A 26700-nucleotide genomic window follows, 5' to 3' on the forward strand; every position below is an offset into this window, starting at 1 on the left:
AGGCTACCTGATACTATACCTGTATATTATAATATAGGCTACCTGATACTATACCTGTATATTATAATATAGGCTACCTGATACTGTACTATACCTGTATATTATAATATAGGCTACCTGATACTGTACTATACCTGTATATTATAATATAGGCTACCTGATACTGTACTATACCTGTATATTATAATATAGGCTACCTGATACTGTACCTGTATATTATAATATAGGCTACCTGATACTGTACTATACCTGTATATTATAATATAGGCTACCTGATACTGTACCTGTATATTATAATATAGGCTACCTGATACTATACCTGTATATTATAATATAGGCTACCTGATACTATACCTGTATATTATAATATAGGCTACCTGATACTATACCTGTATATTATAATATAGGCTACCTGATACTATACCTGTATATTATAATATAGGCTACCTGATACTATACCTGTATATTATAATATAGGCTACCTGATACTATACCTGTATATTATAATATAGGCTACCTGATACTATACCTGTATATTATAATATAGGCTACCTGATACTATACCTGTATATTATAATATAGGCTACCTGATACTATACCTGTATATTATAATATAGGCTACCTGATACTATACCTGTATATTATAATATAGGCTACCTGATACTATACCTGTATATTATAATATAGGCTACCTGATACTATACCTGTATATTATAATATAGGCTACCTGATACTATACCTGTATATTATAATATAGGCTACCTGATACTATACCTGTATATTATAATATAGGCTACCTGATACTATACCTGTATATTATAATATAGGCTACCTGATACTATACCTGTATATTATAATATAGGCTACCTGATACTATACCTGTATATTATAATATAGGCTACCTGATACTATACCTGTATATTATAATATAGGCTACCTGATACTATACCTGTATATTATAATATAGGCTACCTGATACTATACCTGTATATTATAATATAGGCTACCTGATACTATACCTGTATATTATAATATAGGCTACCTGATACTGTACTATACCTGTGTATTATAATATAGGCTACCTGATACTATACCTGTATATTATAATATAGGCTACCTGATACTATACCTGTATATTATAATATAGGCTACCTGATACTATACCTGTATATTATAATATAGGCTACCTGATACTATACCTGTATATTATAATATAGGCTACCTGATACTATACCTGTATATTATAATATAGGCTACCTGATACTATACCTGTATATTATAATATAGGCTACCTGATACTATACCTGTATATTATAATATAGGCTACCTGATACTGTACTATACCTGTATATTATAATATAGGCTACCTGATACTATACCTGTATATTATAATATAGGCTACCTGATACTATACCTGTATATTATAATATAGGCTACCTGATACTATACCTGTATATTATAATATAGGCTACCTGATACTGTACTATACCTGTATATTATAATATAGGCTACCTGATACTATACCTGTATATTATAATATAGGCTACCTGATACTATACCTGTATATTATAATATAGGCTACCTGATACTATACCTGTATATTATAATATAGGCTACCTGATACTATACCTGTATATTATAATATAGGCTACCTGATACCTGTATATTATAATATAGGCTACCTGATACTATACCTGTATATTATAATATAGGCTACCTGATACTGTACTATACCTGTATATTATAATATAGGCTACCTGATACTATACCTGTATATTATAATATAGGCTACCTGATACTATACCTGTATATTATAATATAGGCTACCTGATACTATACCTGTATATTATAATATAGGCTACCTGATACTATACCTGTATATTATAATATAGGCTACCTGATACTGTACTGTACCTGTATATTATAATATAGGCTACCTGATACTGTACTATACCTGTATATTATAATATAGGCTACCTGATACTGTACTATACCTGTATATTATAATATAGGCTACCTGATACTATACCTGTATATTATAATATAGGCTACCTGATACTGTACTGTACCTGTATATTATAATATAGGCTACCTGATACTGTACTATACCTGTATATTATAATATAGGCTACCTGATACTGTACTGTACCTGTATATTATAATATAGGCTACCTGATACTGTACTATACCTGTATATTATAATATAGGCTACCTGATACTATACTATACCTGTATATTATAATATAGGCTACCTGATACTGTACTGTACCTGTATATTATAATATAGGCTACCTGATACTGTACTATACCTGTATATTATAATATAGGCTACCTGATACTGTACTATACCTGTATATTATAATATAGGCTACCTGATACTATACCTGTATATTATAATATAGGCTACCTGATACTATACCTGTATATTATAATATAGGCTACCTGATACTATACCTGTGTATTATAATATAGGCTACCTGATACTATACCTGTATATTATAATATAGGCTACCTGATACTATACCTGTATATTATAATATAGGCTACCTGATACTGTACTATACCTGTATATTATAATATAGGCTACCTGATACTGTACTGTACCTGTATATTATAATATAGGCTACCTGATACTGTACTATACCTGTATATTATAATATAGGCTACCTGATACTATACTATACCTGTATATTATAATATAGGCTACCTGATACTGTACTGTACCTGTATATTATAATATAGGCTACCTGATACTGTACTATACCTGTATATTATAATATAGGCTACCTGATACTGTACTATACCTGTATATTATAATATAGGCTACCTGATACTATACCTGTATATTATAATATAGGCTACCTGATACTATACCTGTATATTATAATATAGGCTACCTGATACTGTACTATACCTGTATATTATAATATAGGCTACCTGATACTGTACTATACCTGTATATTATAATATAGGCTACCTGATACTATACTATACCTGTATATTATAATATTTTCTACTTGATATGATACTATACCTGTATATTATAATATAGGCTACCTGATACTATACCTGTATATTATAATATAGGCTACCTGATACTGTACTATACCTGTATATTATAATATAGGCTACCTGATACTATACCTGTGTATTATAATATAGGCTACCTGATACTATACCTGTATATTATAATATAGGCTACCTGATACTATACCTGTATATTATAATATAGGCTACCTGATACTATACTATACCTGTATATTATAATATTTTCTACTTGATATGATACTATACCTGTATATTATAATATATACTACTTGATACTATACCTGTATATTATAATATATATACTCACTCTTTTATCTTGTTTTCTTCTCTTTCAGGTACAGCATCTCTTACATTCCATTTGCCAGGTAAGATGATTATGTTTCAAACTACAGTACATTACCCTTTTTGTGGACTTTGTTTAGAAGACTGAGTCTAACTAACTTCACCTCATCTGGTGTGATTTGTGGAACCCAGTGCGTTGACCCTACCATCACCCTGTGCCCTATCGGCTAGGTTTGGAGCATGGGGGAAAACTGTTACTTATATAGTGTACATTGGTATATATATCTAACAACAATGTTGTAACTCTACTAATTACAATGTTGTTTCTAGTTTTACTACACAGGTATAAAATAAACTTAACGTTCCCCTTTATTTCTCAGTGTGATATTACTGGCTGGTTGTGTGATGTGAGGCTCTGTCATAGCGTGTTCCTTTTGGTGTTTGTGACTTTAGTGATCCGGTTGCCACGTTGTTTTGTTGACACAAACCTCATGGACAAAGGGATAAAGACACACACACTGATTTTATATTTGAGAGCAGCAGCCGTCCATCTACAAACGGCACAATGCTTCGCTGAGCTGAACGCAAACACTCCCTGATCCCTGATCCACGTATTTATTTACTTCTAAACACCCCGCTGTTTGGCTCCACCATATGGGGCTAATCCCCTCGAGGCTGCGTCCCAAATAGCACCCTATGTCCTACATAGTGCACTACTTTAGACCAGAGCCCTATGGGCCTCCCAATTGGCCCTGGTCTAAAGTAGTGCACTATGTAGGGAATAGGGTGCTTTTTGGGACAAAGCCCAAAGCCCTCACCCCACAGAGCTCACCAGAGGGAGCCACGCAGATGGTAGCTTGTTGTTTCAGTCTCAGCCACCCCTCCCTGCTCCAGCTCCACCAATTATTTTATATTAACGGGAAAATATTATTATCCTTTTAGAAATAAAATTTTTGAAAACATGCTAATGTATGTTGTTTTTTGTCTAGCCTTCCTATTTTCACCAGTGATAAGCTCTGATTGAACCCCTGAGAGTTGACTTTAGTGGTGATTTCTGTCTTGGTAAGGGGGAGGATTAAACACAGACAAAATGAGTCTGTTCTGCCTCTTCTTCCCCCCTCTTATACAAATGGTCCTGGTGTCCGCCCTTACACCTCCTCAGCAATAAAGGATTGTTTAGTCTGAGCCAGGTGGTTCTCTCCTTTTAGGTTTGAGCATCTTCACCGTTCAACCCCTCCTCGCACGCACACACACACACACACACACACACACAGACACACAGACACACAGACACAGACAGACACACAGACACACACACAGACACACACACACACACACACACACACACACACACACACACACACACACACAGACCCACACACAGACACAGACCCACACACACACACAGACCCACACACACACACAGACACAGACCCACACACACACACAGACCCACACACACACACACACACAGACACACACACACACGTTTCTGTAGTGGAGAGGGCAGACAGATCGTTAGCCTCCCTCCTACCATACTGAATCTGTATACAGTACTGTATAGACTGGACTAAGTATAGCTGTATACAGTACTGTATAGACTGGACTAAGTATAGCTGTATACAGTACTGTATAGACTGGACTAAGTATAGCTGTATACAGTACTGTATAGACTGGACTAAGTATAGCTGTATACAGTACTGTATAGACTGGACTAAGTATAGCTGTATACAGTACTGTATAGACTGGACTAAGTATAGCTGTATACAGTACTGTATAGACTGGACTAAGTATAGCTGTATACAGTACTGTATAGACTGGACTAAGTATAGCTGTATACAGTACTGTATAGACTGGACTAAGTATATCTGTATACAGTACAGTATAGACTGTACTAAGTATAGCTGTAAACAGTACTGTATAGACTGTACTAAGTATAGCTGTAAACAGTACTGTATAGACTGTACTAAGTATAGCTGTAAACAGTACTGTATGCATAGTAATGGGACTAATTGATAGAATGAATAGATTATCTCTTTAGGTAGGTAGCCTTATTGTTGCTATGTTGTGTTGGGACTCCCGTGTCAGAACACTACAGGGCTTGTTTTCTGTATTGCCATTCCTTTGTTGTTATATTCTTAGAGACCAACTGGTTTCTGGTTTCTGCCAGCAAATCATTTTATCCCCCAATCCTCTTGGTTTAAATCCCTTTTCATTTAGATTGGTGCTCTCTGTCGTTTTCCTTTTCATTTAGATTGGTGCTCTCTGTCGTTTTCCTTTTCATTTAGATTGGTGCTCTCTGTCGTTTTCCTTTTCATTTAGATTGGTGCTCTCTGTCGTTTTCCTTTTCATTTAGATTGGTGCTCTCTGTCGTTTTCCTTTTCATTTAGATTGGTGCTCTCTGTCGTTTTCCTTTTCATTTAGATTGGTGCTCTCTGTCGTTTTCCTTTTCATTTAGATTGGTGCTCTCTGTCGTTTTCCTTTTCATTTAGATTGGTGCTCTCTGTCGTTTTCCTTTTCCTTTAGATTGGTGCTCTCTGTCGTTTTCCTTTTCATTTAGATTGGTGCTCTCTGTCGTTTTCCTTTTCCTTTAGATTGGTGCTCTCTGTCGTTTTCCTTTTCCTTTAGATTGGTGCTCTCTGTCGTTTTCCTTTTCATTTAGATTGGTGCTCTCTGTCGTTTTCCTTTTCATTTAGATTGGTGCTCTCTGTCGTTTTCCTTTTCCTTTAGATTGGTGCTCTCTGTCGTTTTCATTTAGATTGGTGCTCTCTGTCGTTTTCCTTTGTTATCACGCAGCCAGAGTAATATTTAGATTATGAACGTTCAAAGTATTCCCTTCGAACGTAATGTTCACATAATCTATTTTATATAACCTTTATTTAACCAGGTGAGGCAGTTAAGAACACATTTGTATTAGCAATGACATCTAGGGTTAACCCACATCCTAACTATAGTATGGAGCCGTTTCCCTTTGAATAACATAATGCATCCTCCCCTCTCCACTCACTGTGGTCCGTCACACTAACTTTGGTGTTGGTCTGTGTTGGCCACAACATCATCACTCCCCACCCTACTGTAGCCCAAGCTGATCCTTTAATGTGTTTTACTCTGTTGATACTATATATAGAGATATAGCCCCTCTCAGGAGAGGCTCTCCCAGTCCCTGGTTAAACCTGCTGCTCTCCCCAGTCCCTGGTTAAACCTGCTGCTCTCCCCTGGTTAAACCTGCTGCTCTCCCCAGTCCCTGGTTACATTTACATTTTAGTCATTTAGCAGACGCTCTTATCCAGAGCGACTTACAGTTAGTGAGTGCATACATTATTTTTTTATTTTTTATTTTTTTATACTGGCCCCCCGTGGGAATCGAACCCACAACCCTGGCGTTGCAATCGCCATGCTCTACCAACTGAGCTACATCCCTGCCGGCCATTCCCTCCCCTACCCTGGACGACGCTGGGCCAATTGTGCGCCGCCTCATGGGTCTCCCGGTCACGGCCGGCTACGACAGAGCCTGGATTCGAACCAGGATCTCTAGTGGCACAGCTAGCACTGTGATGCAGTGCCTTAGACCACTGCGCCACTCGGGAGACTTGCTCTCCCCAGTCCCTGGTTAAACCTGCTGCTCTCCCCAGTCCCTGGTTAAACCTGCTGCTCTCCCCTGGTTAAACCTGCTGCTCTCCCCAGCCCCTGGTTAAACCTGCTGCTCTCCCCAGTCCCTGGTTAAACCTGCTGCTCTCCCCAGTCCCTGGTTAAACCTGCTGCTCTCCCCAGTCCCTGGTTAAATCTGCTGCTCTCCCCAGTCCCTGGTTAAACCTGCTGCTCTCCCAGTCCCTGGTTAAACCTGCTGCTCTCCCAGTCCCTGGTTAAACCTGCTGCTCTCCCCAGTCCCTGGTTAAACCTGCTGCTCTTCCCAGTCCCTGGTTAAACCTGCTGCTCTCCCAGTCCCTGGTTAAACCTGCTGCTCTCCCAGTCCCTGGTTAAACCTGCTGCTCTCCCCAGTCCCTGGTTAAACCTGCTGCTCTCCCCAGTCCCTGGTTAAACCTGCTGCTCTCCCAGTCCCTGGTTAAACCTGCTGCTCTCCCCAGTCCCTGGTTAAACCTGCTGCTCTCCCCAGGCCCTGGTTAAACCTGCTGCTCTCCCCAGTCCCTGGTTAAACCTGCTGCTCTCCCCAGTCCCTGGTTAAACCTGCTGCATCTGCACTTTCTAAACTACAGCTGAGGTCACTATGGCTGTGTCCCAAAGGGCCCCCTATCCCATAGGGCTATGGGCAAAAGTAATGTGCTTTATAGGGAATAGGGTGCTATTTGAGATACTGTTTATCTGGGGTATCCTGGAGTAGTCTGTTGCGCCGGTGTTTCATCATTTCAGTAAATTATCATTTATTTATGTGGTGTGTTTTAGGAAGCCGGGTGCTAAAATAGCAGTGTGTTGCCTTCAATGTAGAGGAAAGATGGGAAGGAGGAGGAGTGTAGGGGGATGTGGATGTGTGTGTGTGTGTGTGTGTGTGTCTTTTTGCGAAGGGGGTGAGCTCACTGCAAATCAGAGAAGCAGAAGGAGAGTCACCAGTCTTTTCCACCAACCATCTTGTTCTCTCTCTCTCTCTCTCTCTCTCTCTCTCTCTCTCTCTCTCTCTCTCTCTCTCTCTCTCTCTCTCTCTCTCTCTCTCTCTCTCTCTCTCTCTCTCTCTCTCTCTCTCTCTCTCTCTCTCTCTCTCTCTCTCTCTCTCTCTCTCTCTCTCTCTCATGATTATTCCCTCCCTTCATCCTTTTAACCTTAACTGGTTCATCTTTACCTCTCCTCCAGTAGCTGTTGAGGGTGGCAGGCCAGTGAAGTCTGCTTAGCAACACATGGATAGGGAGAGAGAGAGAGAGCGAGAGCGGTTGACACAGAGAAATAAATAATAAGGGGGAGGTGGAAGAGAGAGATGGAGGAGTGACCTTTTTTTGCTGTTGCCATGGTGATTGCTGGTTGTGATGCCTCATCATTCCAATACCTGGAGTGTAGGGGGGAGGGGCGTCACTCTGAGAATGTGCTGCTTTCCCGCCAAAACGAATTAAATATGCATGAGCCACGCCCAAAACAACGATAACAACAAAAGAAGAATGTGATAACAATACTGTAGTAGTAATTTTCTAGATGTGATATATGGGAATTGTTATTAAGAAAGCTAAAAGTCTTTAAAACCCTAAATACTAGAATGAAGGAAAAATAAAGAAAGAAATCACTGTTTTATAACTATTGCTTTCACAATTATTTTGTTGTTTTTGTTCAGACAAAATATATAACCTACTGTATCAGACAACAGGTATAACCTACTGTATTGGATTGATCATAAAGATTGATATTGGATTGATCATGAAAACACCCCTTATGAAATATTTGTTGTCATGTATCACCTCTTCTCTTCTGTTTCCATGTCTTTTCCGTTCCCTCCAGGGATGCAGTGATGAAGGTTTTCACCAGCTGTCTGAGTTAGAGAACGGACGCCAGTCTCCCAGACCTGGGTTCAAGTACTATGAAATCACAAGACTGGTCCCAAATATGCAAATGGATAGATATTTTGTTTTTGGGGAATTGTATTTTTCATTTTCATTGCTGTTTTGATACTGTGAATCATTCATATTTCCAATAGTTGTAATCATGATAGCAGTTATCTGAAACTAAAGTTTATTCATATTATGCTTATCAGGGTTGGGGTCAATTTCAATTCAGTTAATTCAGGAAGAAGACTGGAATTTGGAATTGGAATTAGTTTAATTCCTGAATTGACCCTGATTGATGCTTATTTATCTGTTTAGTTTCTTACTCTCAGATTGGGTCTGTTATTTTAAGTGTGTTTATGCTTCCGGGTGAGAGGTGAATGCTTGAAATCAAATGATTTAAGAATGTTCCTAATATATATATCATCCAAAAAGACAGGATTGGGGTCAAGTGGAATTGAAGACGGTCAATTCAGGAAGTGATTTGAATTTCAAATGAAAACATTTAACAACTCTCAAAATAAATAGCTTTTACTTCTCAGTTTATTGAGAAGTCATTAAAATATGCTTCTTTTTTTTCAATTATTGAATTGGAAGTTCAGTTTACTTCCTGAATTGACTGCCTTCAATTCGAATTGACCCCTACCCTGCAAGAATACCAATTTTATATCTTGTTTTGTTCAGAGAAGGGAAAGGCCTATAGACATTTTACAATATGATACCTGTAAAACTGAAAATACAACTCAATACCTTAATTTTTTCAACTTTGTATTTTACCTCATGACCATATGATTTGCTGATATTTTAACATAAGGTTTCCTTCTTCAGAAGAATGGAATATGACTGTCTATTTTTTATTAATAACATCAACAAATGTTTTCATTTTGAAACTGCAGGCTATTCAGTAAACCAACTTAGTTCGCCCTTAAAGGAAAACTCCACCCAAAACTATCTTTCGGTATTTGTTTCATTAGTCCATTGTTGACATAGTCCCAAAATGTTTTGCTTGTCAGCGATTACGTTTTCAAGATATGTAAAACGCAGCATCAAATTAGGCAAAATGCATCATTCGGGGATGATTTCTGTATTTTGAAAGTTACATATCTTGAAAACTTGATCGCTGACAAGCAAAACGTTTTGGGACTATGTCAACAATGGACTAATGAAACAAATACCGAAATATTGTTTTTGGGTGGAGTTTTCCTTTAAATGTTGGTGTCATGCTTATAATTGTTTAGTGTGTGTGTGTGTGTGTGTGTGTGTGTGTGTGTGTGTGTGTGTGTGTGTGTGTGTGTGTGTGTGTGTGTGTGTGTGTGTGTGTGTGTGTGTGTGTGTGTGTGTGTGTGTGTGTGTGTGTGTGTGTGTGTGTGTGTGTGTGTGTGTGTGTGTGTGTGTGTGTGTGAGTGATTCCTTGAAACACATTGTATCTCCTCACCCCATGTGTCCAAGTCAGTGACGTGTAATTAATGTGGCTGATAGACTCAAATTGTGTTATGTTACTAAATTCTTAATGGAGAACTACAGTACCCCACCGTGCCCTGCCAGGGGCGACAGACAGACGATCACATCACACCACATTAAACCCAGATCCCACTCTTGGCTTTTCTCAGCCAAAGACAACAAAGGGAAAGGAGCTACTGTGGTCATTAGGGCAAACCTTAGCAAAATGGTTCAAAATGCTTTGCAACTGGATTTTTTTTTTACATTTCTTATTGGACAAATCCCTCTCCATTTCAGTCCGTTTTTCTTCAGTTTGATGCCTACTGAAGAAGACCCAGATCAACATGTGTGCAGTGACATACAACATCTCCCCCTCTTACCCCTTCAGCTCAAAGCCAATTGCCTGTAAATGAACTCTCTTTGTTTCTCTAATTGTCAGCCAGATGCAGTGGAGACCTTCTGGCTCATTCACTCCGCCCTTCTGCTCTGTGTAATCTTAACATAACCGAATAACCTGCTATACATGGCTTTTTATATTAGCCTGGTCCCATATCTAGCTTTTTGTGCTGTCTTCACAATGTCTATGGTCATTGTCACAATAAGCATATTTGGCAAGATGGCACAAACCGATTTGGGACCAATGCTATTGTCATGTTGGGGTTCATTCTAAATATAAACATCTTCGGAATAAGCTGGAGCCTTCTGGATGGGATTCTGAAAGGAGGATGTGGTTGCTATGACAACCCCAGGAGCTAGGAAGTTACCCCCCCCCCCACCCGCTCCCCCTCTCCGTATTCCCAACTGGAGCATCCATGGTCCATTAGGGTCCATTATGGTAATGAGACACTGGGATTTCAGACAGGAGTGTCACAGGTCTGCCTGGTCCGTCTGCCTCCGCCTCTCCTCTCAGAGGTAATATGGTTCAGAGGGGAGGAGGGGACTTTTCCTGGATTAGACCCGTAGCCCAATACAATGAGTGGCCTTAACCCACAACAAAGAGGGAAAGCTCTGGGCATGGAAAGATGCTTCATTGCTCTTTAAGATAAACAACAAACCTTTAAGACGTGCCATCAATCTTGTGTGTTATTCTTGTGGTCCTCTTAAGACATTATCCTGTTCGCTTCTTACGTTGGTCTACTCCACCTAACACACAGGTTTTTAAACATCCCGCTTAGGGGGCTTTCTTTATATACTCGGAACAAATGTTTGCTTGGAATAAAGGTTCTTTAGGGATGACATCTATCGGAGCATAGAACCTTTTTTTGGTTCCGTATAGAACCATATTTGATCTTGGAGTACATGATTGATGCCTATCGTATTTACCCAGCAGTGTTATGGAATTATATTCTCCGACCCCCCCCCGCCCCCCCAACGTTTCATTAGCAATGTGATCATGGAACATGCTTTTAATATAAGAAATAAATCCCCTTTCAGTAGCACTAGTTCCAGAATGCGTCCCAAATGGAACCCTATTCCCTAAATGGCGCACTACATTTGACCAGAACCCTATATGGGCCCTGATCAAAAGTAGTGCACTATAAAGGGGATAGTGTTCCGTTTGGGACGCAGGTCCAGGGACTTGGCTTGGCAGGGGTTCAGCTAAGCTTTAGGCTCACTGTGACTATCAGAGTAATCTGGGAGAGGGAGGAAAATACATCTCTTATTTCTGTTGTCTTTCTTTGGATGCAAAGACAATTGTTTGTTGTTGTGAATGTGGGTCTGTTTTGTCCATTAAATTATGATGACTTTGAGAACAAGAAAAGCCCTTGAACCAAACCCATTTGATCAGGTGGGATATTCAGTTGGCGTATACCATTTCCTTTTTTTGGATAGAGGAAGGAGAGTTGTTTGTTTTGTTTAGCTTCTTTGAGAGTGAATGTGGATGAAGAAGAAGAAGTTAATTTGGAGAAGAAGAAAGAAAAACTTCTGAACTCAATACAGTAATCACCACCGCCAAATCAAATCAAATGTTATTTGTCACATACAGGTGTTTAGTAGATGTTATAACGGGTGTAGACTGTCTTTCCATGATTAAACCCAACCGATCATCAGCTTTTTGGCTACTGTATGTGGTTAGTGGGATATTCAACAATGACATTGTGACAGTTAAAAAATAAAGCGTTTCTGTGCAAATGGACCATTACTCTTTGTATAGTATTGTGATCATGGCTTGTGTTCTGAATCTATACTGCTCGTCTCTCTCTCAAAGTCGGTTCTGTCACATATTGCTAGAAATAGCAAAGCTATTTACCTTTGAAATTGAGAAATGATTCACACAAAATGGAGGAAAAGAAAACAGTGTACAGGCCTGGCTATTACAGGTTAATATGTGTGAGAGGCCTATGGCAATCAGCAGTTGAAACGATAACAATCCAAATCCCTGCCACTGTTTTGGGTAAAAAGCTGAAGGATGGGGCTGCATGGAGAAATGTAACCACTCTCAAATTCATAGACAGAGCTTCTGATGCAAGGACTGACTATCCATGATATCAAAAATATAATTTGAATCATGTTTTGCTTAAGTTTGGGTTCGGATGGGGTATGACAGTTAAACTAAGCTCATGAGCCATTTATAAGTTATATTAGTCAAGAATCAATGGTTACATATCATTAATTTATAAGTCCAAAATTGGTCTCTTTCAAATCAAATCAAACTTTATTTGTCACTTGCGGTGAATACAACAGGTGTAGACCTTACCGTGAAATGCTTACTTACAAGCCCTTAATCAACAATGCAGTTTTAAGAAAAATAAGAGTTATGAAAATATTTACTAAATATGCTAAACAAAAAAATTATGTTTTAAGTAACACAATAAAATAACAATAACGAGACTATATACAGGGGGTACCGGTTAGTTGAGGTAATATGTCCATGTAGGTAGGGTTATAAGCAAGACCCTGACAGAACGTGTTGTAGCACACTCTTCGAGAGATTATGCCTTGAGCCTCTGATAACAATATTATGCCTCTGAATAAAATGGAATTCCGCTCACTATTTATTCAAAATGGAATCATTCAATACTATTGATGTCGACTAACAGTCAATACACTTCATCCTTCATTCATTAATGATGGGTAAACAATATATCCCCAGGCGATTTACAATCAGGTTTCGACCTAGAAATGGTTCAGAGCAGAGAAAAGGCAGATGGATCTATGCCAGACATAGTAGGTTACATGAGTAAATGGACATTTGTCACTGGGAAATTATATAAATAGCTATAGCAATATTGTGTGTGTGTGAGCTCTTTATTTATTTCATCTAATTTATTTGGTTTAATTTTCATTTCAGTGGATGAACTGAATTTACAGTTCAAGAATGGAAAAACGTGAACATTCTACTGAAATGTCAATTGGAATTGACCTCAGCGCTGTAATAACGGTCCCCTGAATAGTAAGCCTATCATGTTATTGGTCCGTTTTTAATTTTTTACATTCAACAAGAACAACGTTACATTTAAAGTACTAATATGGAATGAATGACATCACTATCCTAAGCCATGCTTGTTCTTTTACCGCTGTTGCCTTTGTTTAGCCGCGTGTTTCTGCTCCTAGCTCTTGCCATGGACACGCCTCCCACGGACCAGCCGTATAAATACCAGACAAGCCGCAACTTCACACCAGTTGAATTACTAAACGGATTATAGCACTGGTGCACATTACCACATTCAAGATACCACATTTGTATTTGATCGGATAATGCAATTGCAATACAGTATATTTATTTACAGTCTTCGAGTTTAAAATTCGTATTCTGTTTAATAGACGACTTTGCTGTTGTGGTCGGATCACTTTTAAATCCCAATAATGCCTTTTCCGCCGATAAATCTCCATCAACGAATCTCTTCTCCCGGGAGAGAGCTGTTCAGGAAAATGAAACAGACGGAGGAAAAAGACTCCGAGAAGGAAAAGATGTCGAAGTCTTGGACTACGGCCAATCTGAGGAATTTGGGGCGAAAACCCCAACAACAGAAAACCAAACTCCCGATTCAGGAGACAGAAGGTTTAAAGAACTCCTGGCTAACTTTACCCAAACAATCTCAAGACTCGTGCGAGAGCGTTCCGCTTTACAGCTCCGTGGAATCCACCACTCACCGGGACAGGGGCAAGCAGTCATCGCGGAGTTCCATAGGAAAGGACGAGGCAGGAGAAGAAAGGAAGATTCAATTCTCTCTGAGCCTCACACCGGAGGCCATTCTCGTTATTCAGAAGCGCAGCTTAGAAAAACAGATGCTAGCCAAACAGCAGAAGGGTTGTGTGTCCGTGGACTTTCGGCACAGGCGAGTCTTTCCATCCAAAAGGACTCAAGGTGGTTCCAAAAGCACGACCAACCCCGATCCCAATCTGGAACATGCAGAGGACATTACAACCATAGTAAAAATCTCTTTACTAAATGATCAGTATAAATACGATGACGTGGAATATGAAGAAGACGATGGCGACGTGGATGAGACGGTGGTGAGGAAATGCAAAGAATGGCTGAAAGGAGTTGAAAGCGCCGCTGCTTTTGGAAAAGTGGACAAACTATCTGCCCTTCCGCACCTAAAAAGCTGCTGACGAATGCTTCTCATATTATAGGACTTTAATATTATGTGATATGGCAAGCTACGAACATTGCACATTGTAGCCTACACAAAATAAATTGATTCTTAGTACTACTAAGTTAGTAGCCTATCCACTGACACTGCTCACCATTACGCACGGCGAACACTGTTTCCACACACATGGGAATGTTGTTTTTACTAGTCTAATAATTCTAATGATGTCTTAATTGAATAGCCTTTCATGTTGACACTGGCAGAATCCTGTGTTCTCTTCTTTTGCACGTGGCTTTTGTTTTTATTGAGGCGCCTTTATTCGTTGGTTGGCATGAGCCGCCTGCGATCCAAGGACTCTCTTCCTTTGTGTCCAAGAACAATAGCTGTCAACGGCGACGACAGGGTTACTTTGCGTGTTTTTTTGGGGGGGGGAGCAAACGACTGTTTTTACCCTCTCAGAAGATGCACCTGTTTTTTTGCACTGTGGAAAATTAAAGAAAAAATGTTGTAACGGTGGATCAGATTTGTAGGCCTACAGTATTTATTATGAGGGAGAAGGGGGATGTTTGTATCAGCTCAAATGTTTCGTTATACCCTGACATTTTTATGCCATTTGTATGAAGTAAAAAAAAAAAAAAAGCTACATGCACTGAGCGTTTGACTTATTTAATTAGTGTAGATATTACCCCTGGCAGTTTTGTGATCAATAAACCCAATACAAATCAAATTAGGTAGACATATCCTCCAGTATCCATTACTTGGATGGAGGTATGTAGCTATGATGGCAACCGTAACCAATGTCAATTGGTTCTGCCCAATCAACAAGTCAAAAGTCAAGAATGACACGATGGCACAGATGTCATTGAAAGCTTAGGTTTCACAAGGTTGCTTTTATATCCTACTTTGAGTCATTTTGGTGCTAACTAGATAAGCTTCTTATTAGAATGTGTGTTAATCAGTGTTGTCAGAGAGCTCTCGTGCACCCGCTGACAAATGCCAAAGCATTACCCTGCTAAGGAGTAGGACTACTGACCTAGGCTAGTGCACGCAATAATGCTATTAGGCCTTTAAACCATTGATTCGATCAATATGCCTAGGCCTTTGTGGTTTATAGTGTCAATCAGCACGTTTTCAGCTGAACAAAATGTATTTTAATGTTATCATATCGGATACGTCACCCCATTATTGTTATAAGCCAAAGCATCAACATCCTGTGGCCTATACGGTTGTTATAGAAGTGATCTGGTGCGCTGCTCAGAGAGGATTTGCCCGCGCCTGCTGTTGGAGAGTGAGAACGGCCACTCTAAACAGCCCAGTGAATATGGCCCATTGAATAGGACCTATTCGTATCATGGCAACCACTCTATATACACATATATTAAACAGACCCGTTAACTCCAGACATTGCTGTCAGGACAGTTTTGTAATGTCATGCTGATACAGGATTATATAATCGGCTAAGGCATTTATTGACATGAATAGTTTAATAGTCTGATTCGTTAAATTCCTGAGAAGAAAGTAAAATTGCCCCCACATTGTTAGGCTACAATTTCTGCCGATTTAATACATTAGTTGGGACACGTGAGAACTATAGGCAGATAGTTAGTGTCCATTCAGCCTCAAGAAGTAGCTTAGGCTGTAATATATATTATGATACAAAGGCCTAGTAGAACTGTAGAAATCATTATACAATGCACATCACTAGATAGACTAGGCCAAATAATAGTCTCAACTGGGATGCAAGTCTGTGGAGACTAGGCCTAATAATAGTCTCAACTGGGATGCAAGTCTGTGGAGACTAGGCCAAATAATAGTCTCAACTGGGATGCAAGTCTGTGGAGACTAGGCCAAATAATAGTCTCAACTGGGATGCAAGTCTGTGGAGACTAGGCCAAATAATAGTCTCAACTACAATGCAAGTCTGTGGAGACTAGGCCAAATAATAGTCTCAACTAGGATGCAAGTCTGTGGAGACTAGGCCTAATTATAGTCTCAACTACGATGCAAGTCTGTGGAGACTAGGCCAAATAATAGTGTCAACTGGGATGCAAGTCTGTGGAGACTAGACCAAATAATAGTCTCAACTAGGATGCAAGTCTGTGGAGACTAGGCCAAATAATAGTCTCAACTAGGATGCAAGTCTGTGGAGACTAGGCCAAATAATAGTCTCAACTAGGATGCAAGTCTGTGGAGACTAAGCCACAGACTCTCTGTGGAGACTATTATTTTATAAGAAAATACATGTGAACAAAAAGTACTTTCTTTCATCAACACTGCAGCTTATAACCTATAACCTTTACAGCCAGTCAGACTTGGAATTGACTGAAAGGTAAAATAAAAAAGGAAGTTGTGGTTCACATTGTTCTGTGTAACTTGGTAACCATTGAGTTTTACTGAGGGAGGAGTGTAAACCCTAGCCTAGGGACTCATAACATTCTGACATGCTGTTCAAGGTAGAGGGGTAAGTGAGCGCTGTGAGCTGCAGGGTTGGGCTCCATTTCTTTTCAATTCCAGTCAATTCAGAAAGTAAACCAAATTCCAATTCCAAATGTTCCTCATTGAAGAGAATTGGAATTGGAATTTCAGTGTACTTCCTGAATTGACTGGAATTTAAATGGAATTGACCCCAACCCTGGTGAGATGGAATTTTTAAAAGTTTGTAGGTCTAAGGGTTAGCTAACTTCAAAAGATGATCATATAATATCCTTTGTGAAATTATTTAAATTGTTGATATTGTACAATCTGCTAACAGGTAGGCTGCTGTAGAACCATGTGACAACAGTATGTACCTACATTGTAATTACGCTAGCGTACTTATATTGATCAATTATATTGTTATCACGTCTCAATGTGAAGGTTGACTGTGATGGATCACGATGAAGTCAAAGTGTAAAGACATCCACCAATCAAGCAATCTGCCCTGCATCTTGGAAACATACCTGTCATCTAGTGGTGGCAAAAAGGTAACACTACCATTGCTGTTATTTTTAGCGCCTTGGGTTTGAGAAATTCACTTTATGAGTTAAATGTATTATTACTTATCAACCAACCAACCAACCAATCAAACAACCTGTCAACCAATCAGGGACTGTCTCAAATGCCTTGTTTTCTTGCTAAAGGAGTTCACTAAAACATTTGTTTTCTTACTAAAGGAGTTCACTAAACATTTGTGTTATTACTAAAGGAGTTCACTAAAACATTTGTTTTTTTGCTAAAGGAGTTCACTAAAACATTTGTGTTATTACTAAAGGAGTTTACTAAAACATTTGTTTTCTTGCTAAAGTTCACTAAAACATTTGCTTTCTTGCTAAAGGAGTTAACTAAAATAATTGTTTTCTTGCTAAAGGAGTTCACTAAAACATTTGTGTTATTACTAAAGGAGTTTACTAAAACAATTGTTTTCTTGCTAAAGGAGTTCACTAAAATAATTGTTTTCTTGCTAAAGGAGTTCACTTAAACATTTGTTTTATTATTAAAGGAGTTCACTAAAACATTTGTTTTCTTACTAAAGGAGTTCATTAAAATATTTGTTTGGGCCAGAGGAGGCAATAAGCACACATATTAATCAGGATAATGGAAGCCCTGAATGGAAATCATGCTTAAAATAAATGCTGAAGAGAAGGTAGGAACCAATCAGTGGCGGTCAGTGCCGTTTAAGATGAGGGAGGACATTTTTTTTTTCATGAGCATGGCCTTATTTCTATTACAGCATATTGGATGACTCTCATTCATATTCCATTCACCCAGTTCAATGTAACATCCATAGGTTTAGGCTACTACATGATACTCAAATGTTCCCTATGCCCATCATGAGGTTGCTACAACCTAGCCTCTGAATGAAAGTTTACAACGTAGGTGCACACAGGTCGAGAGACAAATTTGAGGTGACAGACAGTGACATTCAATACCGCCTTGCACACTCTTGCCTGCATCTAGCTGATATTGGGCGTAATCATTTGTCCAACAGTTGCAAACAAGAGTTTCTATTGGAAAAATTCAGGTATGTTTATCCCCATTTTGTTCCATTTGCTTCCGTTTAAGAAACGTTTTTCAACAGAATCGGCGGAATGAATACACCCCTGATCACGCGTAAACACAGTTCACTCTCATAACAGCCACGTTGTATTCCTTCTCTTCCCTTCGCTTGTGGACTTCAATGCACAACACATCAGCTGTATGTGACCAGGCGAAAAAACCTTTCCAAGCCAAACCATGTCATAACCGCTACACACAGCCTACATCATTGTCACCATATTAGCTAAAGTAAGGTCATAGTCAACATAGCTAATAGAACTCTGTTAGTAAACCCGCTACAATCATGCAGTAACGTTCCAGTGTATAGTCAGTAAACAGTTACACCGGCGGGCCCCAGTGACAATAAATTAGTAATACCAAAAGCTTACCTTGACTTGGAAGAGTTCCAGTGTTGTGTTGGAAAGTCATAGCCAGCTAGCTAACATAGCATCCATCTGTTTGAGCAGGGTGTTTCAGTAGGATAAACTAGCTAGCTGCATTTGCTAGCTAAGTAAAGTAAGTGAAACTGAAAGTTAAAAATAATAATAATAATCTCTCTCAATTTCTCAATTTCTCTCTTGCTTCTCCTTCATTTTGGAAGAAATTAATTTGTTAAAAACTGTTCAACTATTGTCTTTCTCTCTCTTTGAGTCAACTACTCTCCACATTTTATGCACTGCAGTGCTAGCTAGCTGTAGTTTATGCAGTACTGGATTAATTCTCTGATCCTTTGATTGGGTGGACAACATGTCAGTTCATGCTGCAAGAGCTCTGATAGGCTGGAGGACGTCCTCCGGAAGTTGTCATAATTACTGTGTAAGTCTATAGAAAGGGGGTGAGAACCATGAGCCTCCTAGGTTTTGTATTGAACTCAATGTACCTAGAGGAGGACGGAAGCTAGCTGTCCTCCGTCTACACCATGGTGCTACCCTGCAGAGTGCTGTTGAGGCTACTGTATACCTTCTTTGCAAAATAGTGTGTTTTAATCAGTTATTTGGAGACGTGATTATATTTAGTATAGTTTTATCTAAAAAGGATAACCTTTAAATGTTTAACAATTTAAATTTGTATGAAATTCACTGAGGGGGATGGTCCTCCCCTTCCTCCGCTGAGGAGCCTCCACTGGAACCAATACAATGATAACCTCCACTGAGTACAGTGAGTGGATGAGTAAGTTCCTACTTTGACTATGAGGCATCTCATTCTGATAGGTCAGACATGGCATCATGGCTAGTAGTGTATCCTGTCTGTACCAAGCCAGTGTGTGTGTGTGTGTGTGTGTGTGTGTGTGTGTGTGTGTGTGTGTGTGTGTGTGTACAGTGGGTATCATAAGTATTCACCCCCTTTGTTTAGGCAAGCCTAAATTAGTTAAGGAGTAACATTTGTCTTAACAAATCACGTAGGTTACATGGACTCACTCTGTGTGAAATAATAGCGGTTAACATGATTTTTGAATGACTACCCCTTCCTCTGTCCCCCATACATACAACATCTGTAAGGTCGCTCAGTCTATTATTGAATTTCAAGCACATATTCAACTACAAAGACCAGGGAGCTTTTAGAAAGCCTCATAAAGAAGGGCAGTGATTGGTAGATGGGTAACAATAACACATCAGACATAGAATATCTCTAAGCATTGTCAAGTTAATAATTATGCTGTGGATTATATATTTAACCACCCAGACACATCAAAGATACAGTCGTCCTTCTGAACTGAGCAGCAGGAGAGGAAGGAAACTGCTCAGGGATGTCACTGGCTGTGATAGGGGAAAACTGAGGATGGATCAACAACATTGTAGTGACTCCACAATAATGACCTAAACAACAGAGTGAAAATAAGAATACAAATATACAGAATACAAATATTCCAAAACATGCATTCTGTATGCAACAAGGCACTAAAGTTATACAGCAAAGGAATACACTTTTTGTCCTAAATGCAAAGCCTTACGTTTGGGCAAATCCAACACAACACTGAGTAACTGCCACCTTTTTTTCAAGCATGGTGGTGGCTGCATCATGGTATGGGTATGTTTGACATCGGCAAAGACTGGGGAGTTTTTCAGGATGAAAAGAAACGGGATGGAGCTAAGCACAGGCAAAATCCTAGAGGAAAACCTGCTTCAGTCTGCTTCACACCAGACACTGGGAGAGAAATGCACCTTTCAGCAGGACAATAACCTACAACACAAGGCCAAATCTACACTGGAGTTGCTTACCAAGAAGACGGTGAATGCTCCTGAGTGGCCAAGTTACAGTTTTGACTTAAATCTGGTTGAAAATCTATGGCAAGACTTGACAATTGATGTAGCCATAACCCCCAACTCCTTGACAGAGCTATATTGCACAATCCAGGTGTGCAAAGCTCTTAGAGACTAACCAGAGAAGACTCACAGCTGTAATCACTACTAAAGGTGTTTCTACCATGTATTGACTCAGGGGGGTGAATACTAATCAAGGTATATTCGTTTTTCAATTTCCATTACTTTTTAAGAAATATTTCGAATTATTTTGTGTAGATCGTGATTTTGTGTAAAATGTGAAGAAATCCAAGGGGGGTGAATACTTATGATACCCACTGTATGTGTGTGTATATGTGTGTGTATGTGTATGTGTATGTGTGTGTGTATGCGTGTGAGTGTGCATGTGCATGTGTGTACAAAGACCTAGTGTTCTCTCCATGGTACTGTACAGTACCTGCAATGACATGACGCTGCCAGTCCAGTGCAGTGGTGGTGAAACAAATGGGACCCTATTACCTTCGTAGTGCACTTCTTTTGACCAGGGCCCATAGTGTATTGGTAATGAACTATATAGGGAATAGGGTGCCATTTAGAATGACATCAGGGTTGTGTAACTATAATTCCATTGTGAAATCTCAATCATGACATTGTTTACCATGCCCCTTCCCTTCCCTACCCAATCTCTTTTATTCTGTCTGACTGTGCCAAGCATCTCTCAGTCTCTGCCTCTCTCTCTCTCGCTCTCTCTCTCTCTCTCTCTCTCTCTCTCTCTCTCTCTCTCTCTCTCTCTCTCTCTCTCATAGAAGAGCTATTCACACACTTCTCTCTGTCCTGTTTTGGGGGTAAAGTAGGGAGTGTACTGTGCTGCTGTGTAAACCAGGCATCCTAAATTGTACCCTGTTCACTAAATATTGCACTACTTTTGACCGGGGCCCATAGGGAGTAGGGTTTATTTTGGGATGCAGCCTGTGTGTTCCTGTTCTGTTCCTGAAGAAGGCAAACTGCTGCGAGGGACAGACGGTTGTCTTGGTAACCCCTGGAATCACTCTCTGTCCTAGACTGCCCTTCTGTTCTTTCTGTTCTTTTTCATTCTGTGACTCCCTCCCTCCCTCCCTCCCTCCCTCCCTCCCTCCCTCCCTCCCTCCCTCCCTCCCTCCCTCCCTCCCTCCCTCCTCTCTGTGACCCCCCTCCCCCTCCCCCCCTCCCCCCCCCTCCCCCTCCCCCTCCCTCCCCTTCCCCCTCCTCCCTCCTCCTCCCTCCATCCATCCTCTCTGTGACCCCCACCCCTCCCTCCCTCCCTCCCTCCCTCCCTCCCTCCCTCCCATCCCTCCCTCCCTCCCTCCCTCCCTCCCTCCCTCCCTCCCTCCCTCCCTCCATCCTCTCTCGTGACCCCCATCCCTCCCTCCCTCCCTCCCTCCCTCCCTCCCTCAGATTACCTGGCCTCCACAATCACCCGACCTCAACCCAATTGAGATGGTTTGGGATGAATTGGACCGCAGAGTGAAGGAAAAGCAGCCAAGAAGTGCTCAGCATATGTGGGAACTCCTTCAAGACTATTGGAAAAGCATTCCTCATGAAGCTGGTTGAGAGAATGCCAAGAGTGTGCAAAGCTGTCATCAAGGCAAAGGGTGGCTACTTTGAAGAATCTAAAATCTAAAATATATTTTAATTTGTTTAACACCTGCTGCTCACCTGCAGCTCACCTCTTCTCTCAGTTCTCTTCACCCACTTTCTGTGTTCATTCACCTCTCTGTGTGTCTTCTCTGTGTTAATTCACCTCTCTGTGTCTCCTCTCTGTGTTCATTCACCTCTCCTCCCCGGCTCACCTCTGAGTTTACTTCACCCTCTCTATGTTTCATTTGCTTCCTTTTTCCTCTCTCTCTCTCTCTCTCTCTCTCTCTCTCTCTCTCTCTCTCTCTCTCTCTCTCCCTCTCTCTCTCTCTCTCTCTCTCTCTCTCTCTCTCTCTCTCTCTCTCTCTCTCTCTCTCTCTCTCTCCCTCTCTCTCTCTCTCTCCCTCTCTCTCCTCTGTCTCTCTCTCTCTCTCTCTCTCTCTCTCTCTCTCTCTCTCTCTCTCTCTCTCTCTCTCTCTCTCTCTCTCTCTCTCTTCCCCTCTCTCACCACGGTCTGATGATGAACACCACGGCCTGATGATGAACACCACGGTCTGATGAGAACGGGTCTGATGATGATGAACACCACGGCCTGATGATGAACACCACGGCCTGATGATGAACACCACGGCCTGATGATGAACACCACGGCCTGATGATGAACACCACGGCCTGATGATGAACACCACGGCCTGATGATGAACACCACGGTCTGATGATGAACACCACGGTCTGATGAGAACGGGTCTGATGATGATGAACACCACGGCCTGATGATGAACACCACAGTCTGATGATGAACACCACGGCCTGATGATGAACACCACGGTCTGATGAGAATGGGTCTGATGATGATGAACACCACGGTCTGATGATGAACACCAAGGCCTGATGATGAACACCACGGCCTGATGATGAACACCATGGCCTGATGATGAACACCAAGGCCTGATGATGAACACCACGGCCTGATGATGAACACCAAGGCCTGATGATGAACACCACGGCCTGATGATGAACACCACGGCCTGATGATGAACACCACGGTCTGATGATGAACACCAAGGTCTGATGAGAACGGGTCTGATGATGATGAACACCACGGTCTGATGATGAACACCACGGCCTGATGATGAACACCAAGGCCTGATGATGAACACCACGGCCTGATGATGAACACCACGGCCTGATGATGAACACCACGGCCTGATGATGAACACCACGGTCTGATGATGAACACCACGGCCTGATGAGTACGGGTCTGATGATGAACACAACATCCTGATGAGTACGGGTCTGATGAGAACGGGTCTGAGGATGAACACCACGTCCTGATGAGTACGGGTCTGATGAGTACGGGTCTGATGATGAACACCATGGTCTGATGAGTACGGGTCTGATGAGTACGGGTCTGATGATGAACACCACGTCCTGATGAGTACGGGTCTGATGATGAACACCACGGCCTAATGAGAACGGGTCTGATGAGTACGGGTCTGATGATGAACACCACGTCCTGATGAGTACGGGTCTGATGATGAACACCACGTCCTGATGAGTACGGGTCTGATGATGAACACCACGTCCTGATGAGTACGGGTCTGATGATGAACACCACATCCTGATGAGTACGGGTCTGATGATGAACACCACGTCCTGATGAGAACGGGTCTGATGATGAACACCAAGACCTGATGAGTATGGGTCTGATGATGAACACCACGTCCTGATGAGAACGGGTCTGATGAGTACGGGTCTGATGATGATGAACACCTTGGCCTGATGAGAACGGGTCTGATGAGTACGGGTCTGATGATGAACACCACAGCCTGATGAGTACGGGTCTGATGATGATGAACACCACGGCCTGATGAGTACGGGTCTGATGATGATGAACACCACGGCCTGATGAGAACGGGTCTGATGAATACGGGTCTGATGATGAACACCAAGGTCTGATGAGTACGGGTCTGATGATGAACACCACGGCCTGATGAGAACGGGTCTGATGATGAACACCAAGACCTGATGAGCATGGGTCTGATGATGAACACCACGTCCTGATGAGAACGGGTCTGATGAGTATGGGTCTGATGATGATGAACACCTTGGCCTGATGAGAACGGGTCTGATGAGTACGGGTCTGATGATGAACACCACAGCCTGATGAGTACGGGTCTGATGATGATGAACACCACGGCCTGATGAGTACGGGTCTGATGATGATGAACACCACGGCCTGATGAGAACGGGTCTGATGAATACGGGTCTGATGATGAACACCAAGGTCTGATGAGTACGGGTCTGATGATGAACACCACGGCCTGATGAGTACGGGTCTGATGAATACGGGTCTGATGATGAACACCAAGGTCTGATGAGTACGGGTCTGATGATGAACACCACGGCCTGATGAGAACGGGTCTGATGAGAACGGGTCTGATGATGAACATCACAGCCTGATGGGAAACGAACTCACAACCCTGGCGTTGCTAGCGCCATGCTCTACCAACTGAGCTACAGGGGAAACACACAGAGGTGTTGCGTAGTCACTTTACCCCTACCTATATGTACAAACCTACCTCAGTTACCTCGTACCCCCCCCCTGCACATCCACTCAGTGCTGGTACTCCCTGTATATATCCATGTTATTACCTCGTACCCCTGCACATCCACTCAGTACTGGTACTCCCTGTATATATCCATGTTATTACCTCGTACCCCTGCACATCGACTCAGTACTGGTACTCCCTGTATATAGCCATGTTATTACCTCGTACCCCTGCACATCCACTCAGTACTGGTACTCCCTGTATATATCCATGTTATTACCTCGTACCCCTGCACATCCACTCAGTACTGGTACTCCCTGTATATATCCATGTTATTACCTCGTACCCTGCACATCCACTCAGTACTGGTACTCCCTGTATATATCCATGTTATTACCTCGTACCCCTGCACATCCACTCAGTACTGGTACTCCCTGTATATATCCATGTTATTACCTGGTACTCCCTGTATATAGCCATGTTATTACCTCGTACCCCTGCACATCCACTCAGTACTGGTACTCCCTGTATATATCCATGTTATTACCTCGTACCCCTGCACATCCACTCAGTACTGGTACTCCCTGTATATATCCATGTTATTACCTCATACCCCTGCACATCCACTCAGTACTGGTACTCCCTGTATATATCCATGTTATTACCTGGTACTCCCTGTATATAGCCATGTTATTACCTCGTACCCCTGCACATCCACTCAGTGCTGGTACTCCCTGTATATAGCCATGGTATTACCTAGTACTCCCTGTATATATCCATGTTATTACCTCGTACCCCTGCACATCCACTCAGTGCTGGTACTCCCTGTATATATCCATGTTATTACCTCGTACCCCTGCACATCCACTCAGTGCTGGTACTCCCTGTATATATCCATGTTATTACCTCGTACCCCTGCACATCCACTCAGTACTGGTACTCCCTGTATATATCCATGTTATTACCTCGTACCCCTGCACATCCACTCAGTACTGGTACTCCCTGTATATATCCATGTTATTACCTCGCACTCTGCACATCCACTCAGTACTGGTACTCCCTGTATATATCCATGTTATTACCTCGCACTCCCTGCACATCCACTCAGTACTGGTACTCCCTGTATATATCCATGTTATTACCTCGTACCCTGCACATCCACTCAGTACTGGTACTCCTGTATATATCCATGTTATTACCTCGTACCCCTGCACATCCACTCAGTACTGGTACTCCCTGTATATATCCATGTTATTACCTCGTACCCCTGCACATCCACTCAGTACTGGTACTCCCTGTATATATCCATGTTATTACCTCGTACCCCTGCACATCCACTCAGTACTGGTACTCCCTGTATATATCCATGTTATTACCTCGTACCCCTGCACATCCACTCAGTACTGGTACTCCCTGTATATATCCATGTTATTACCTCGTACCCCTGCACATCCACTCAGTACTGGTACTCCCTGTATATATCCATGTTATT

The 26700-nt window shown here is 41.3% G+C and overlaps 2 protein-coding genes across 2 annotated transcripts in view; both read left to right on the top strand.

Moving 5' to 3' along the window:
* The window catches only part of LOC121577107 (vesicle transport protein SFT2A), a 53539-nt gene extending 43974 nt beyond the window's left edge, over nucleotides 1–9565 (top strand). The window contains exons 7-8 of the mRNA XM_041890916.1: nucleotides 3384–3413; nucleotides 8767–9565. Coding sequence (XP_041746850.1) covers nucleotides 3384–3413; nucleotides 8767–8806 — 70 coding nt within the window. The 3' untranslated portion in view covers nucleotides 8807–9565. The remainder of the gene's footprint in view (nucleotides 1–3383; nucleotides 3414–8766) is intronic.
* Nucleotides 9566–14123: 4558 nt separating this feature from the next.
* Nucleotides 14124–26700, top strand: part of LOC121581319 — a 45806-nt gene continuing 33229 nt past the window's right edge. Inside the window, exon 1 of the mRNA XM_041896853.2 lies at nucleotides 14124–14708. Within this exon, the coding sequence (XP_041752787.2) occupies nucleotides 14124–14708 (585 nt within the window). The remainder of the gene's footprint in view (nucleotides 14709–26700) is intronic.

Source organism: Coregonus clupeaformis, chromosome 1 (genome assembly GCF_020615455.1).
Source record: "Coregonus clupeaformis isolate EN_2021a chromosome 1, ASM2061545v1, whole genome shotgun sequence".
NCBI classification, from domain to species: Eukaryota; Metazoa; Chordata; class Actinopteri; order Salmoniformes; family Salmonidae; genus Coregonus; species Coregonus clupeaformis.